Source organism: Betta splendens, chromosome 19, assembly GCF_900634795.4.
Source record: "Betta splendens chromosome 19, fBetSpl5.4, whole genome shotgun sequence".
NCBI classification, from domain to species: domain Eukaryota; kingdom Metazoa; phylum Chordata; class Actinopteri; order Anabantiformes; family Osphronemidae; genus Betta; species Betta splendens.
Genome location: NC_040898.2, coordinates 10,614,738 through 10,630,998, shown reverse-complemented (window position 1 = coordinate 10,630,998; position 16,261 = coordinate 10,614,738). Strand labels below are relative to the sequence as shown.

The 16,261-nt window shown below is 46.4% G+C and overlaps 1 protein-coding gene across 5 annotated transcripts in view; it reads left to right on the top strand.

Annotated features, from left to right (window-relative positions):
- The first annotated feature begins 5,153 nt into the window (after nucleotides 1-5,153).
- The window catches only part of plce1 (phospholipase C, epsilon 1), a 39,605-nt gene continuing 28,497 nt past the window's right edge, over nucleotides 5,154-16,261 (top strand). For 4 of the 5 annotated variants that reach the window (XM_029135461.3, XM_029135459.3, XM_041068649.2 and 1 more), the window contains exons 1-5: nucleotides 5,154-5,290; nucleotides 11,334-11,476; nucleotides 11,649-12,205; nucleotides 12,286-12,696; nucleotides 12,773-12,982. In XM_029135461.3, coding sequence (XP_028991294.1) covers nucleotides 11,684-12,205; nucleotides 12,286-12,696; nucleotides 12,773-12,982 — 1,143 coding nt within the window. In that variant the 5' untranslated portion in view covers nucleotides 5,154-5,290; nucleotides 11,334-11,476; nucleotides 11,649-11,683. Of the gene's footprint in view, nucleotides 5,291-9,156; nucleotides 9,307-11,333; nucleotides 11,477-11,648; nucleotides 12,206-12,285; nucleotides 12,697-12,772; nucleotides 12,983-16,261 lie in introns of those variants that run through there. The other variant, XM_055504184.1, reaches the window with a different exon arrangement.

Here is a 16,261-nt window from a genome sequence, read left to right as displayed (position 1 = left end):
ATTAATGTTTCATAGGATAATGTTGCCTTTATTACTTTTGGGAAAGGAGCACCTTGGTGCCAGACTGGTTTCACCAACTTACAGGAAACTGTATCACAGGTGTCAGACAAGATCACTTTATCACTGTCTGATCTGATTTCCTCCCCTTCAAAACTTCCCCCTTCTACATATGTCAGTCCTGCTGCAACAAGGAGTGCGCTTTCTGTTTCTAAGTCAATTCATTCTAATAAACAATCACATCATGTTCATCTTGACTGTATTTAATTAATGGCGTAATAATGTTGAGAATGTTTTTGTGCACCCTCATTTTTGCTTCTGTGAGTGTCTGGAAAGTAAAAAGGGACCATGGATTCAAATTTCTTTTATTAATAATTCATCAAAAGAATACATGGTACATGAAACTGTAACAGATTCATTTGAAGATGTGCCAATGATGTTGATTTATTGGTTACACAAATCAAAACGGCAGCTGCGGCAAGAAGAAATGCCTGGGTGATTCAAAATGGCACAGTCACTTGGTGACATGCAACCTCTGGAGTAGGTGGGCCCTGTGGCAACAAGAAGAAACACTGTTATCAGTGAACATAAAGAACATCTTGCTAAACAATACACTTATACTTACGCGATCCAACATAAATAATGAGGCTCCCACAGACGTGTGAACTAATGCAGGTCTCGACCCGGTTGGCACAGGAGCGATTGCCCCCACAGTGGCACTTCAAACCTTCACCTGTGCAGTTGTGTCAGAATCATGTTTCAGTACGATTCAATTAAACGCGCACAGCATGAATCAGGGTCTACTGTAAACTGTGGGTTTACTCACTCTGGCTCACAGCCAGCACCACTAACAGAGCAAGAACCGCAGCCCTCATGTTTTCACAGCGTCACTGCTCCACAGGTCTCTGTATGAGGAAATGAGCGTGGGTCAGTGTCTTTCATCCTGCACACACCTACAGGAGCATCGCCGACTCAGCAAGTGGGCATTAAATTAGAATTTTAGATTTTGAATGCCACTAGAGATGACGGTACAGAACAATACTGATTATATGAATGACCATGTGTGTGCTTTCCTCTCTAAACTTTCTGTACATATTTATAGTTTGGAAACTTTTTTGAGCTGTACTAAATACTACACCTCATGTAGCAGTTGAAACATCGATTTAGGTCCATTCATTTATTTCTTTGTTTCTGTACCTGTTCTGTTTTTAAACATAATTTTTAAATTTAAAGTTTTCTACCAGCAACATATTTATTTACTTTTATTTACTTATTATCACATATGTTATATGCGCTCGTTTTGTGTGCAGTATCTCTTCTAATATGGAAATCCAAAACAATTTTACCAACTAATAATTATCAAAGAACCTATTTCAGATAATTCCCACAAATAAAAAAGTACAACATCTCACCTGGTCGAATACCTTTCTGCCGCTACTTCAGGTGTGTGTTGCCAGCTTGGTGGCTTCCTTTTATTTAGTTATGTTATGCAACTTGGAGTATACCATTAACCTTTAAGTTGCCATCTGTTTTTGTCTCACATACGTCCTGGGAAAATACAGGCTGCTTAACTTGTAATCACATATTTATCATACTGTATGTGATGCTATGTATTACGTTTTCCACCAGTCCTCATGGAGATGATATAGAGTCTGTTATAGACAAGGTGGCTTCAATATACAGGTGAACCGGGCTAATCAACATATTGCTTTTAAGGGTTAAAGCAGCATTTTAAACATCATTTATAATTATTAGAACCATGTACGTATTTTAGACTACAAACTGAAGAAAGTTTCATTCTAAAGTGAGTAAAAACAGTTATCATAGACATTATGTTTAAAGGTTCATCGTATGACAAACTGATTTTATATTTATATACATATTAGAACAAACAGGACTGTCTAATGCTTTTCATGTTACTTTACAACACAACAACTACAGATATGATCTCTACCCCGCCTGGTTAAATGTACGTAGCATCAACATTGTTCCTCTTTACTGTGTTTAGTACAGGGTGAAGACAAAAGGTAGAAGAAATACAAAATATAGCACAATAGCATTACATACGTTCTGTAGCTTCCTTTTAGACTTCTGTTTTGTTATAAGCAGTTCATCTATATTAAGCTGTTCATTAAAATTCAACAATAATTCACTGATTAATTTTCAGTACACACGACACAAAGCTGGGTTATTTATTTGTAGATCTGCAACATGACCCCCGTTGGACCGTTGCACAGATCGAACCCACAGCTGTAGCAAGATGAAACGCCTGCAAAATTCATACCGTTGCAGTCCCTTGATGACATGCATCTTCTAAAATGGGACGGCTCTGTGAAACGTGACAGAAGACATTATCAGATTGGTCCCAGTCTCATTAAGCCTGAGACTGAGACTGAGAAGAACTGGCACGTGTACTTACTAGGTCCAACGATGACCATGACGGTACCACAGACATCAGCTGAACCCGTACAGGTCTCTATAGGATTTGAACAGATTCGAGTGCCTTGGCAAAAACACTTCAAACCTTCACCTGAAACATGAAATGAAACATGAAAATTGCCCTGTGTGTATAAATTAAAGAAACATGCAAAAATAGTTGTTATAGTCAATTACATTATGAGAATTATGGTATAGGATGATATAAAAACAAATACACAAATCTAAATACTTACTATGTTTGACAACCATCAGCACCAGAAGAGTGAGAATCACAGTCTTCATGTTTTCACTGTATCTCTGCACAATAAAATAAGATCCACGCGTGTGAGAGGACCAAACCCCTAATCTGTCCAAACGTGTTGTTTTTGAAACCTTGACCAATCCTACCTGCTAATTTGTCCTCCCGTGTGTTTGCACATTCACACTGTGTGCTGCCAGATAGGGAGCTTCCTTTATAACTGCATTTATTGTGCAATGGATACATCCTTGATACAGAGTATCAGCGAATTTTCACACCCACACTGTATCACGGCCCTGACTGGCCTGTTGGTTCAGACAAATATTTTCTTGTTGGAATCTAGTTCCTCGCTACTGATGTCATCTGCTCAGTTGCACTTGAACCTAGATACTGTTTTCGAGTAAGTCACGTAGAAAGTTCAAAGGGATGTGTACTATTTCTAAATACTGTAGCTGCAACCTGGTGTGAGTCCCCTTGACAAAGTAGGTCATTCAAATTTCCACAACTTATCTAACAATTTCCTCAAAATGTTGAAGATAAATAGAAATGAATGGAGGTCTACATAGTAAGTTACTCCGTTCAGGATTTATCAGTGTTTACCCAAAGAATCTGAATTTGATTGCATTCTGTAAACACAACCGATCTGTGGATCAAAAAAAAGCGCAACATCACCAACTCTACATGCAGATAAATGTACAACTATAAAGAAACGATGCAAATTCATCAAATCAATAAAATCAGCTGCAGGAATTGAAATAGACACAAGGTGGCGCTAGATCATAAAACACGTCCGTCTGAGCGGCCTTGAACTACGCTGCCAGGACACGAGACCTGTTTATCTGATTTGTTTAAATAAATAATGTAGATCGATTATATCTAGAGCTTTGTATGAGTATTTTATTTAAACGTGCAGAAGAAGGTTTTTCATTAACAAACACAGTCTTTTCAGGCTAATGAAGTCAAAACATCACGTTGGCAGATGGATGTGGAAAAAAGAAGAGTCTAAAAGACATAACTCTCTGAAAGGAGGACACTTTACTCGAGTTTAGCCTGTTTTAGTTTGCTTTAGTAGAAGTGGGCTAAATCTCTTAAACGGTTGTGGTCTGCTTGGCAACATCTCCCATCTCACTCCTGGGAGGCAGGAGACACATTAGCCTCGAATGTTCCTAATTATTTATGAGGGATGGTAAAAAGCAGAGCCGTTGCGCCCAATGACGAGTGGAGGAGCAAAAGTTATGTCTGACTGACTCCTGCATTAACCCTCGTTTAATTATTGAAGTGTTTTGCCTCTATTTGGACCATTCGATCAACATATTTAACCCTTGCAGCCTAAACTTACACTGCTGATGAAGGCAAAGTGGGGACATTGTAGCTGCAGGTTGTGTACGTGTAAATCAGCTTTATAGTAGAAATGTCATCCACGCAGCTTCCTCATATAGACTGCAACAGTCATGACGGCGTTGTTAGTCGGAATGATGAGTGAACGACGTGAACGTGTCAGTCAGCGCGTGGGGCACGTCAGCCTTCTCCACCCCATCGCTCCCTTCTTTTTATCGCGGAGCCGGGGATTCCCAAAGGTTTGCGCGCTCCTGGGTGGAGGAGATGTGGATGAGCTGAAAGGGCCGCGCATTCCTGCTGGATCGCATAAGACTTCCCATCAGTGGAGGGGGGGCCTGGAAAACGACCCTATTATTTTCCAAGTTGAAATAAAATGCTGTTACAGGCAGTGAAACTGAATGGGGGTGTCCTCGAGCACGTGCTGCCGCCGAGCGGGGCGGAGCGCTGGTGCGTTCACGGGCGGAGAAACTGCACGATTGCAAACTTGGCGAATCTTTGAATATAATAATAATAATTGTTATTTGTATAGACTATAATAACGAATTGCAGTTATGCAGGAGAATTTGAACTAATTATTTCTGCAATTAACCCACATTATTTTAAAGCACCGAAGGAAACATTGTACAGGGATTGCTTTGGTGAGAGGCTGGTGCAAAGACATTCCATTGAAGTGACACATACACACACAGACACACAGCGATCAGAGCCGCAGTTATTGTCCTCCTGTCCCTGCTCCTGCCAGGGCAGATGCTGCCTTTGCGAGTGTGGGAGATTGTTCAATTAGACTTCCACTATAAAACACTTGACACAAAGAAAAAAGACAGGCTATTCAGCTCATTATACTTAAATACCTATACTTTTATATTGTTTATTTGAGGATAATTGCAACTACAACAACTACAAATTATTATTTTTTGTTTTACTGGAAAACTATAAATGCAACTATTTTGGGAAATTGTTAATTAGGGTCTGTAACTGATTTAAATTAATACTTTTCTTCAAACATCAGTTTAAAACAGCTCTCATCTACATCCCTGTGATAATGCCTTTATGTCTAACAGTTCACTTAATTCACAATGCCAACAAAACTTCCGAAAATAGTTGATGAGTTCCGTTGCCAAAAATCCGAGGAGCGCGTGAATGCAGCACAGAGTAGAAAGTGGTTTCGCGTCAACTGCCGCTGTATGAAGGGAGTGAACGCGAACCGCGCCGAGCATGTGTTAACTGGACGCCTGACAGAGTGCGGACGCTGCTGAGCGGATCTGACGGCTGCGGTCGGTAAGTTTGCGCCACCACGTCACCAGGTGCCCGCTCCTCGGTCCGCGTGGATGCGTTTGTTTGTTTGTTAGGGGTTCGCGTGCAGACGCGCTGCCGGTGACACCGGCCAATAAAATGGGGAAAAAGACCCCGAGAAAGGATGTTTAAGCGTCTCAGAAGTGAACGTGTTACTGGAAAGCGTTGTTCTGGCTCGTTTCGACCCGGACGGACGCGTAATGGGCTCCTCTGCGGAAAACGCCGCTCGGGCATCGGCGCAGGTTGTGAACTTTGTGGAGTTTGACTCCATTGGGCCAAAACAAGTCACAGCCTTGCTTTCACCCCTAAAGGTTGAGGTTTATTACCATGACAGGTGACTGCGACCCTCTGATGCTGCAGCGTGGCTGCAATTGGAGTAAAGGCAATATATTATGTATATATCATTCCCAAATGTCAATAATCGGGCAATTAGATGCATCAAATCCAGGTCAAACGCAGCCCCTGTGATAGTATGAGACGCACTAACAGAATAAAATAATAATAACAAGCAGTGATGCTAAAGGTAAATCCAATAAGAAATCAACCAACACACGCTGGTGTGTTCAGGCGCTCACGTTTGACTGAGAGACAGCAGTTGCAGATCAGGTGTGGTGAAGCCTTGAGTCAGACCCGACTGGGAGACTGGTTGGACTTGTTGTTTCCCAAACCTGCTCTTGTCTGTGTTTCTGTGTCACTGTGCCAGCTGCAGACTCCAGACTCAGAGCTCTCCCAGGATCGGACCCCGGGGACGCGTTTTGCTGCCACAATTGACCATAATCTTTGTAACGTAAACACGAAAGCTGCTGCTGCTGCTGAAACGGGCCTAAAGTATCTGCGCGGCGAACGCTTCTCGCCCAAAAAGCTGCGTGTGACCTGAACCCATGAATCGCGAAGGCTTTGAAACGCGAGTGTTTGCAGGCAGAGTTGTGTTTTCGTCCACCGTGGCAGGAATGTGTTGCTCCTGTACCGGGAGGGGAGGTGCCCTCATGCTGCTGTGCATCCCAGACAAGCAGGGGCCCACTTGTAAAAACACTGTTACAGATGATAAAAGCTGCACAGGCCGCATTGGAGCGTGTGAGTGGAATTAAAACGTTTAAATATGATTAACATGGCTCAAATACTGGAGCAACCCAGGAACTGGGCTCCATTAGGATCCACAGACCACCACCACCTGCTGGAACATGCTGATGGAACAGAAGCTGTTTAAGGTGCGTTTTGATCATCATTAAAAGCCAGTCATAGTGAGATTTAACCCATTTTCAGCCCCGTTGGGTCAGAACATACTGTAGGAGTCACGCTAACATCTGGGCTGTTGCAGGAGTGGGAGTGAGACAACCACAAAAATAGACATTTTGCTAAAGACAACGTCCCCTAGGACGCACAGGCCAAGGCTCCAAAAAGGAGGCTGAGGAATCCAAATACTTACCAAGTAATAACATGTGACGGTCAAAAACACAGGATTTAGGTCGACCAATGGCACGTTGGATACTTTACTGTGTGTCTCCCTAAGGACTAAAATGGAGCTTGAAGTACATGTTTACGGGTTAAATCTGGAGAAGGAAGGATGCGAGGAGCGCCTTGGCTTCATTTAGGCCTTGTGCTACTGGTGCGTCTATTACCAGCAGCTCCAAGTGGATGATATTGACATGATCGTAGTTAAGCGGCACTGTAAGTTGTGTGATTGACACACACACACACACACACACACACACACACACACACACACACACACACACACACACACACACACTGATGCACTGTGAAAAAGCAGTAACCCTTATTGAGCCTCTCTCCCTGTTGTTTCGCTGATGCACACATTAACAGATTAAACACACACACACACACACACACACACACACACACACACACACACACACACACACACACACACACACACACACACACACACTCCCACATATAAAGCCTCTCTCTTCCTGAGCTGTTTCCACTGGCCTCTCTCTCTCTCTCTCTCTCTCTCTCTCTCTCTCTGCCCCGCCCCTCTAATCAAAGCCATATGTTCCACAGGTCGCTCGCATGAAAAGACTGTTGTGCTCGCAGGGCCGCACGCTCCGCGGAACCGGAGCCCCGCTGCCAGTAGCCGAGTCTCCTCCTTCATCCAGAGTGTGTCCCCATGCCTGGATTAACAGCGGCCATTCCTATGCAGCACATTCAGTCCAGCGGGTTAGATCTTTAATAATAAAAAAACCCCATCTGCTTATTGAGGCCGAGCTCGAGCAGCTCCAACCCTTTCATCATCACACCCATTCTGTGACCATGGCTAATTAACAACATAACCAGGGCCCCTGTCATGTGGGGGCCCATCCACCACACAGTGAACCAACCTAGACATTTATTAATGTTCACATGAATACATATCTGGCTGCGGGCAGAGATTCCATCCGTCTGTTTACTGAAGATTGGAGCCCAGTCTCCGTCGTTCTGTACGTGTTTGCCAACGTTTGTTTCTGCTCGCCGTGACCAGGTCGAGGAATGCGGCTCCATTGTAGTCATATGACGCGTCTTTTCTTCCCCGACCCCCGTCGCCTAAAGAGAGGGAGGCCTTCTTTGCGTCCTCATTGCTCGGAGTGAAGTTAGCGCGGCCGTCGCCGCGGCAGCTTCGTTTAATCACCCACAGTTTTATGGTTTATGATGCTGGGCCTCATTCTCACATGTGGTCAGAGTGCGAAGGGGAGAATCTGCTTGAAAACCGCTGTTTTCGCGGCATGACTGAGTCTGTGCAGCTGCGTGTCGCCGGCCGGCGTCACTCCATTGTGTTTGCCCCCCTCCCGTGACCCCCACGCAAGAGAAAAGGGGATTCCTTCCTCCCTGACCTGCTTGTTGCTGGTGGAATGCAAGCAACAATGCAATTAATGTAAGTGTGAAGTGCTGTGGGGGCTCAGGCGGATGAGTGGGATTCCAGCTTTAGGCTCCACTCGCGTTTTCTTTTAATTGTCGCCTACTTTAACCGTTCGGCGATAAAGCTGAGCATTAATAATTCTGCAATTTTTCTTTTGGCGCGGCCGCGCCGATCGGACCGTGTTTTCATGATCTGGATCACATGCCAGGCCGTGAGTCATCGTTCGGATGAGTTGTGAAATAATCCCTCATGAATGAACATCAGAAATAGGCTTTTATGTGGCGGCGAAGGCCCCCCGCTGACGGGACCAACAATGGGCCACCACAGAGATTGCTCCAGTCCTGAATGTGAAGCCATTAAAGCAAATTGCTCCCCGCTTTTAATTGAGAACTCATCAGACCAAAGGGTTATTGTGCATAATGGGCATTTAAATTTGAAATCTGTAATTTCAGTAAGTGGGTGATGAAGCGCGCATCCGTGCGCTTGGACCGAGCCTTCGGCTGCACTGTAACACTGTGAACGGCAGGTTTTTTTCTGATTTCCTGGATTTTCACAAAAGCTTCGGCGAAAGATTAGGGAGTAACTGACACGCCCGCGAGTACAAAGAAGCCCAACGCGGGGCCGTTGTAAAACATCTGATTGTGATTATGCTCAGTTTCTCCAGGAGTTTCTCCAGGACTGTCTGAGGTGCTGAGGTCATTCTCAACACTTACAGCTTGTTGCAGCACAGAGGAGGCCGGACCTCGTAGGACCATGCTGCCAACAGTGTTGTGGACGGAGTCGAGTGTGTGCACGCACCGACGATAACGCAACCGATGTGTGATGCAACCTTTGTTTGTGATTGATGTTAATGATGCAGGCTGAAACGCATAAACTGTCCTTCACTTCCTTTGAGCTTTGTCAGTCAGATGAATGTTAAATATTTATGTCCATAAATTATGCACGAACTTGAATAACACTAGCTGCTCAACCTGCCACTCTCTCTCTCTCGCTCGCTCGCTCGCTCGCTCTTTCTGTCATTCTGATTCAGTTGACCACAACATACTGTAAACTATGGTATGTGTGTGCTCCTGAGCCACCTGGATTATCCGTATTATTTGAACGATGAGCACTACAAAGCTATTTTTTCATTTTAACAAGGCATGTGAGTATTGAAACCGCATCCCAATGTCTAGATTTCAGAATCTAGGTTAATTTTGCAGGAAAGATTTTGGACAATATTGTTCGTGAAGAAGTGAAGTGGAAGTTATTGAGTGTTTTCTGGTCAGTGCACTTGTCATTCTTTGTGACTCTTTGTGTGTGTGTGTGTGAGTGTGTGTGTGTGTTGCCAGAGGCTGGGATTTACCCTAAAAGCGACATTTTCTCTTTATGACCGGGTCGTAGTCCAGCTGATAACCAGCTCCTCTGACCTGTGTGTTTGGGTGTGTATGTTTTATTGCTCAGGTCTGGTCACGGTGCTTAGAACAAAGTGCAAATGAACAAATGTTCTGTTCTATTTGCCATTTGTGTCATCAGACACCTCAGATGTCTCAACGCTCAGATATCTATGAAGCTGGATTGATGATTTTTTAATTATAGTTTGATCCCCCTTGTTAATTCATGCTCCAACTGGTACCAGTCGCTCTCTTACCAGTTAGTTGTGGTTCATAAGTGTGACACATTTTCTTTGCAGGCTCTTCCACAGGTCGTCAAACCTGTTCGTTGACTGATAGGCATTCATAATCCTCCTGCTGCGAATGAATGTGGGCATCATAAAATACTGTAACAAGGTGATGAACCTCCTGCACTCGGTGCAAATATGGAGATGAGAAGGTTTCTTAGTGAACTCTTTCCGCTTGTGAGTAGGTCAGCGGTCTGTGTTTGCTCACTCAGCGCTGTAGCACCAGGGTGTCGCACATTGTGCAGCTGACGTAACAATAGCAGGGCCTGCCTTGCGTTTATCATATAGTGGTTTATTCTCTCCATAAAACATCACGGCTGCAACGCAACCTGTGGGACAGTTGTAAATGTAGCGTTGAGCCAAACGTGCGTAAATCAGACAACAAAACCTCTGCTCGTCTGCTGCAGTGGGAGGTCAGACGTCACCGTGAGCGTATGAATGGAGCAGTTGTGTAGAGTTTCATCCCTTTATTTGAAGATGTCCCTGTGTGAATGTATCACAGAGCCTCCAAAAGAGGGGCGTGTGTGTGTGTGTGTGTGTGTGTGTGTGTGTGTGTGTGTGTGTGTGTGTGTGTGTGTGTGTGTGTGTGTGTGTGTGATAGAAGTGCAGGGACGAAATGGGTTCAGATCACCAAAGCCTGGGTAAATTCCCAAAGTGTCTCTGTTTCACACACACACACATATACACACACAAACACACACTAACTGGTCCTCCCTCATGCGTTGGTCCCACATTCCGACTGTTGCCCACGCATTCTGGCAGCAAATGAAGGGCTGTGGTCTCCAATTATAAGTCTTCAGGCCCTAGTCTTTGGATCCGTGCGTCTGCCGTGATACTGGAGCCAAACAATTAGTATGTGTTCATGTTGTGGGTGTGTGAGTGATGGATGCAGCTCTCTTGTGGAATACATCAACGTCAGTATCCCTGGTATCACATCTTTGGAGGGAAGGGAAGCGTCAGTGTCTGCTTATACGAAGCTCATATCAACTTTTATTGCAACCAAGTGCCAAGAATGTAACCAGATAACAGTGAGGTGAATCATGACTTTGAATCTAGTTCTGTGTTCTCTGTGACGTTTTCTCCTGTGTTGATAAACACAGTATGGTAGGAAAGAGACCGCGGGGAATGTCGTGGGAATTACAGATGCTTCCGATGAGCACCTCAACCTCAAACCACATGGAAACCTATCAATGACTTCAAGGTGAAACATTACAGAAGCTGAAAGCTGTTATAAAATCTGAGCCAAGTGTCGTTCTCTCGCTCCGTATTCCCGTCCCACTTGAACTGAGAATGTATTGTTTCGGTTGAGCTGGCCCCAATGGCTCACACTCCGTGATTCAGAAGAATAGTTACAGATAAGAAAGCTGCTGCGTTGAAAAAGGAGGGTACAGAAGGAAATGTTTGTGACTCCCTGTCCGTGTTTGTGTGGAGGCTTCCAACTGTCCGGTTCCAGACTCTCCTGAAAGTCTTGAGAGCAAAGAGGAATAATCCCGGGGGCCTTTTGCTTTCAGGGCGTGCAAGCGGACCACTGGGCCACAGACTGAGGCCGCAGCCAAGCAGACCTGGCGCACACACGGGCATGTGAGCCCGTGTGAAGCTATCAAGGAAATTCCTCAGTCCTCCAGGGTCACCTCCGTGGGTTCTCTATCTGCTGGTTTGTACAGCTGCAGAAGCCTCTGTTTCCACAACACACACACACACGAAGCTGACTTCTTCTTCTTCCAGCATAGGCCCATGTGTAGCCCTTTAATGCTAACAGACAGTGATGAAGGACGACATTATACAAGTGACCGACAGTAACGGGAACGTACTTGTGTCCAAAGCAGCTCCGTTATAGGACGAAGCCGGAGGCGTAGCGGCGATGGCCACTGGGGAGAATCAAATGGAGGTCTCTTCATCTCAAGGCGCTGGAAGCAAACCCTGCAACGAAGCCAAATGCAGAAACGACACGCAGCAGCAGCACAAGGAGCAGCAGAGCAGCGACTCCCTGCTCTTCTACAGGAAGCTGTTGTGCGACAGCTGGACTATCCTGGATAGAGACGGGAGGCGTCAGTTCGGCTCCGAACTCCTGAGGTCGGAAGGGAGACTTTCTCCAGACCTGCTGCCTGGCGGGAGAACTGACAGAATACACATGGTTACGCTGAAACCCACGGGCGGTTCCGAGGGCCCGTGCCAGCTGGACGCCTCTGCACGGAGTGTGGATGCGGGCGGGAGCAGGACCGGCAGCCCTCTCGGCTCCTGTGCTTCTTCTAGCATTTGCATGGACCCAAAACCTTGCGGTTGCACCAGCCCCGGATCAAGTCCGGACTCGAGCCCGTCTCAGCCCGGGCAGAACCGCGTGCGCCGCGGCAGCCTGCCCGTGTCTATGCTGCCGTTCCACAAGGTAACGAATATCGAATCTGTTCCTATTCCACACTTCACCTCCAGCAGCCACGCCTGACACATACTGGTTCCTCTCTCCAGATATCGTCCTACCTCTCCTCACGCTGCGCTTCGTCCAGTGAACCCAGCTCTTTGCGCTCGTCCCCCTGCGCTTCTCCCCTGTCCAGCCCCCGCCAGCGCCTTCGAAATGGACACGCGCGCCCGCGCCCCCTCAAGGACGGCTACTCCAGCCTGGAGCGGCTCAACAGGAGGCCTCGCGTGGATAAATGCTCGCTGGAGAAGCTCTTCCTGCTGCGTGCGTCGAGGACCCTGGGACATGATCAGAGGCCGGGAGTGGGAGTGGGAGCGGGCCTGACCTGCAGCGAAGGCAGCAGCAGCGAGGAGGCGGATGAGGACGCTTCAGCGGAGAACGCAGTCCACACAGAGTTCATACGGAACCGCAAAGAGCGCTCCACCGTGCTGGTGAGGCGCTTCTTCAAGAACAATCAGAAGGTATTTACATGCAACACAACTAGTCAACATTACTTTAACCTACAAGAAGCACTGACGCGCTTTGTTTTTCCATAAGGTGACCAAGTGCGTGTGTACTGGAACTAGAGCCATTGTTAGGACGCTGCCCTCTGGTCACATCTCGGAGGACGTCTGGGAGGTGGTTGTTGAATGCAGGACATGGCAACCCAGCGGAGCGGACACGTGGCACAGGGCGGTACCCGGTGGGGGAGAAGACGTCCGAGTCCTCGGGGAGATGCTACGTTTGTCTGGGGCGAAGCTGCAGCAGGTATGAAGGTGAACACACACACACACACACACACACACACACACACACACACACACACACACACACACACACACACACACACACACACACACACACACACACACAGGATGTCAGATGGTCTGTAGTTCACACCCAGGCTAAAGCTAGAGGTAACACGTTCCTGTCAGGGGGAGCTAACGGGTTAAAGACTTGTGTTTCCACTGACGATGACAGAGTGGGTTCATGTGCTTTGCAACAGCACTGCAGTGGAACGAGGCTAATTCACGACCAGACTGACTGTCATTGCAGTGCTGAGGAATTGTTCTTGGCTCAGTCTCTCCTCTGTTTGTGTTATAATGTTATGTCTGCTCTGCATAAACGATGTACACTATAATGTGTCCGATCCATATGGTTATAGATCATCAGGCACAAGTGCACACACACATCCCAGTGATACGGACACACAGGCTCTTTGTTCGAGGCCCTGCAGTGGAAAAATGATTTATTCTGTGTTCGTTCTGCTCTCCATATTTCTGACAGACTGAATGACTGAGGCTTCTGTGTGTGTGTGTGTGTGTGTGTGTGTGTGTGTGTGTGTGTGTGTGTGTGTGTGTGTGTGTGTGTGTGTGTGTGTGTGTGTGTGTGTGTGTGTGTGTGTGTGTGTGTGTGTGTGTGTGTGTGTGTGCGTGCGTGCGTGCGTGCGTGCGTGCGTGTGTTTAAATGGACTGAGCAGATTTGGCATCTGTGTTAAGTTGGAGCTGTGGAAATTGAAACGACGGCGAATGAGCTGTACGGACTTGGAAAGTGGAGGAGAGACCTGTGTGTGTGTGTGTGTGTGTGTGTGTGTGTGTGTGTGTGTGTGTGTGTGTGTGTGTGACACCGCCGGGTTGTTGTCTGGCGTCCAAGTGAGGCAGAACGTGTTTTACAGTCAGGAAAAACCTTCGCAGTTGCTCGGAGGGGAGAACACACTGACTTGACTTGACACCGGCGATGGATGCGGCCTGTGAATCAGCAGAGTGTTATCTTATCCCTCCTCTTCCTGAAAACTGTGAAAACACAAAGAGGACAAAAACCCACTGCACCAAAAACAAATACAACACTACAGTGCTCAACAGCAGGGTTATTTAATGCACCACCCAATAATAATATGTTCATGTCTCCAATAATGACTTATATTAGGTGCTTACCTCTTAAATGAAGGCCCCTAGGTTCATTGCATTACGTTGTGTTATGATGGTGGGATTCCTACATGTGCAGAGTGGGATCTGTGCTTATATAACTGAAATTCCTACATATTGTGTTTTTATGAGCCGAGCAGTGTCTCCGAAGCCAGGGTGTTTTTACAACTCCTTTGTGGTCGGAGAAATACGAGTTAGGTCCAGAGGCAGCGCTGCTCTAATAATGAGGCCATTCAGAACCAAAGAAGGGGGGGGGGGTGTAGTATCCTCAGCCTCCCCTGTCAAAACACCAACGCACGAGCTGCCCCTGAATGCGTCGTTGTCGCCGGCAACGTTGTTTTAAAAAAAACAAAAAAACAATTAGAAACAAATGTTAATCATGCAGCCACAGATGTGCAGCATTAGCATTAGCTCGCTGACAGCAGACAGCGGAATAAATGAGGGCATGGAATGTTATTCTCACAAATGTGAAGAATGTGTACATGCGACCAGAGGAGTTGTGTGTGTGTGTGTGTGTTTACTGCTACTTTCACAGTGGAAACGTGGGAAACCAACGTGGTGCCGGGATCAAATGGCCTCTGGAGGCAGAAACACTTTATTGGTTGCCTTAGTCCACCAATTACAGCCCTGCTGTGTCCTTCATTCAGCCCAAAGTGGTGTCAGCCTGTATTACTTTACCTCTGGGTGTTTTATTAAGGGAGGTTATCAAACTTCATTTGATTTTCTGGAATTAGCTTATTCCTCGCGCTGATTGGTTTCATCTCGTTCGGGGATTACGCGTAGTGGAGCAAACACGGGCCCGGGTCCACGTTGAACGGCGATGCTTGTGAATAAGGTCAGTCTGTTTGCCCACTAGTTACTCAGTCCAGTAATAACTCCTGCAAACAGATCCACGTCCTGGTTACAGATTAGTGCTCGTTACAAAGGCGCCTTTAAGATAAAATGAGTTATAAAACCCCACCGTGCCGAGTAGGAGAGGCTGAGTGCACCTGAAAGGTTAAAGGTGCAGAGGCTGCTGCCACAGACTGAGCGGCTGGAAACGGCCTGAAAGCTTCCTGCTGATGCCTTTGGATGACTAAGATAAAAGCAGGCCGGGTAGAGCATGTTCTGTACAGAAGGGACCTGGACATGAGCAACACATGCCTGTCGGATCTGGACGCCTCCTATTGTGTTTGTTTAAGCAGCAAGGTATGTGATTTTTACTGTCAGTCAGTTAAGCAACGGCGTCGTCGCACAGGTGCGTGCGTCAGACGTCGTCCTGGTGTCACTGTTCTCGCTATCAAAAATATTCAAATGCTCTTGCGTTGGCTTTGAAAAACCCGCAGTCCAGTCCTGATACGTGATCACTCACCGGCATGTAACGTATGTGACCTTTGACCTTGTGTCTGTTCTGTGCTGCTCAAAAAATGTCTAACTGCTCGCTCGCTCTGTGTGTGTGTGTGTGTGTGTGTGTGCGTGTGTGTGTGCGTGTGTGTGTGTGTGTGTGTGTGCGTGCGTGTGTGCGTGCGTGTGTGTGTGTGCGTGTGTGTGTGCGTGTGTGCGTGCGTGTGTGCGTGTGCGCGCGCGTGCGTGCGTGTGTGTGTGAATGTCTAACATGCTTCTGGAAGGAGTACTGTTTTTCTTAATGACAGTAACTTGAGCAATGTGCCCTCTCTGGTGATGCCACATTCTTAACTCTGTTGCTTTTATGCTGCACAAGACACAAATATCTTTCTTTTAAATTAAAAGTGTTTTTAATTGAAAAGTTTATCTTTTAGCGTTCCTACTGTGGTCACACGTACAGTTGCACCAGTAATGGCTCTGGGACGCGTAACCCTGAATCTAACCCGCTGCAATCTAACAACACCAACACTTAATTATTTCCTTTCGGAGCAAAATCCAGGATGTGGAATGTAAATAAGAAGGCGCCTTAAAACTTCCTGTCCTGATGAACCGTTTTGGTCTTCAGGCCTCTCCCAGTTCCATCATCTCCTGTGACACATAGTGATTCAGCCGAATGTTTGGAATAAAGACAACTCATTAACTCAACTAACACCTATTGTCGTGATTTAGGAAAAGCCATTTGAATTGAAACGCATCAGCAAAATCCCCCAGAATGATTAAATGAGAGCAGAGGAGGTGT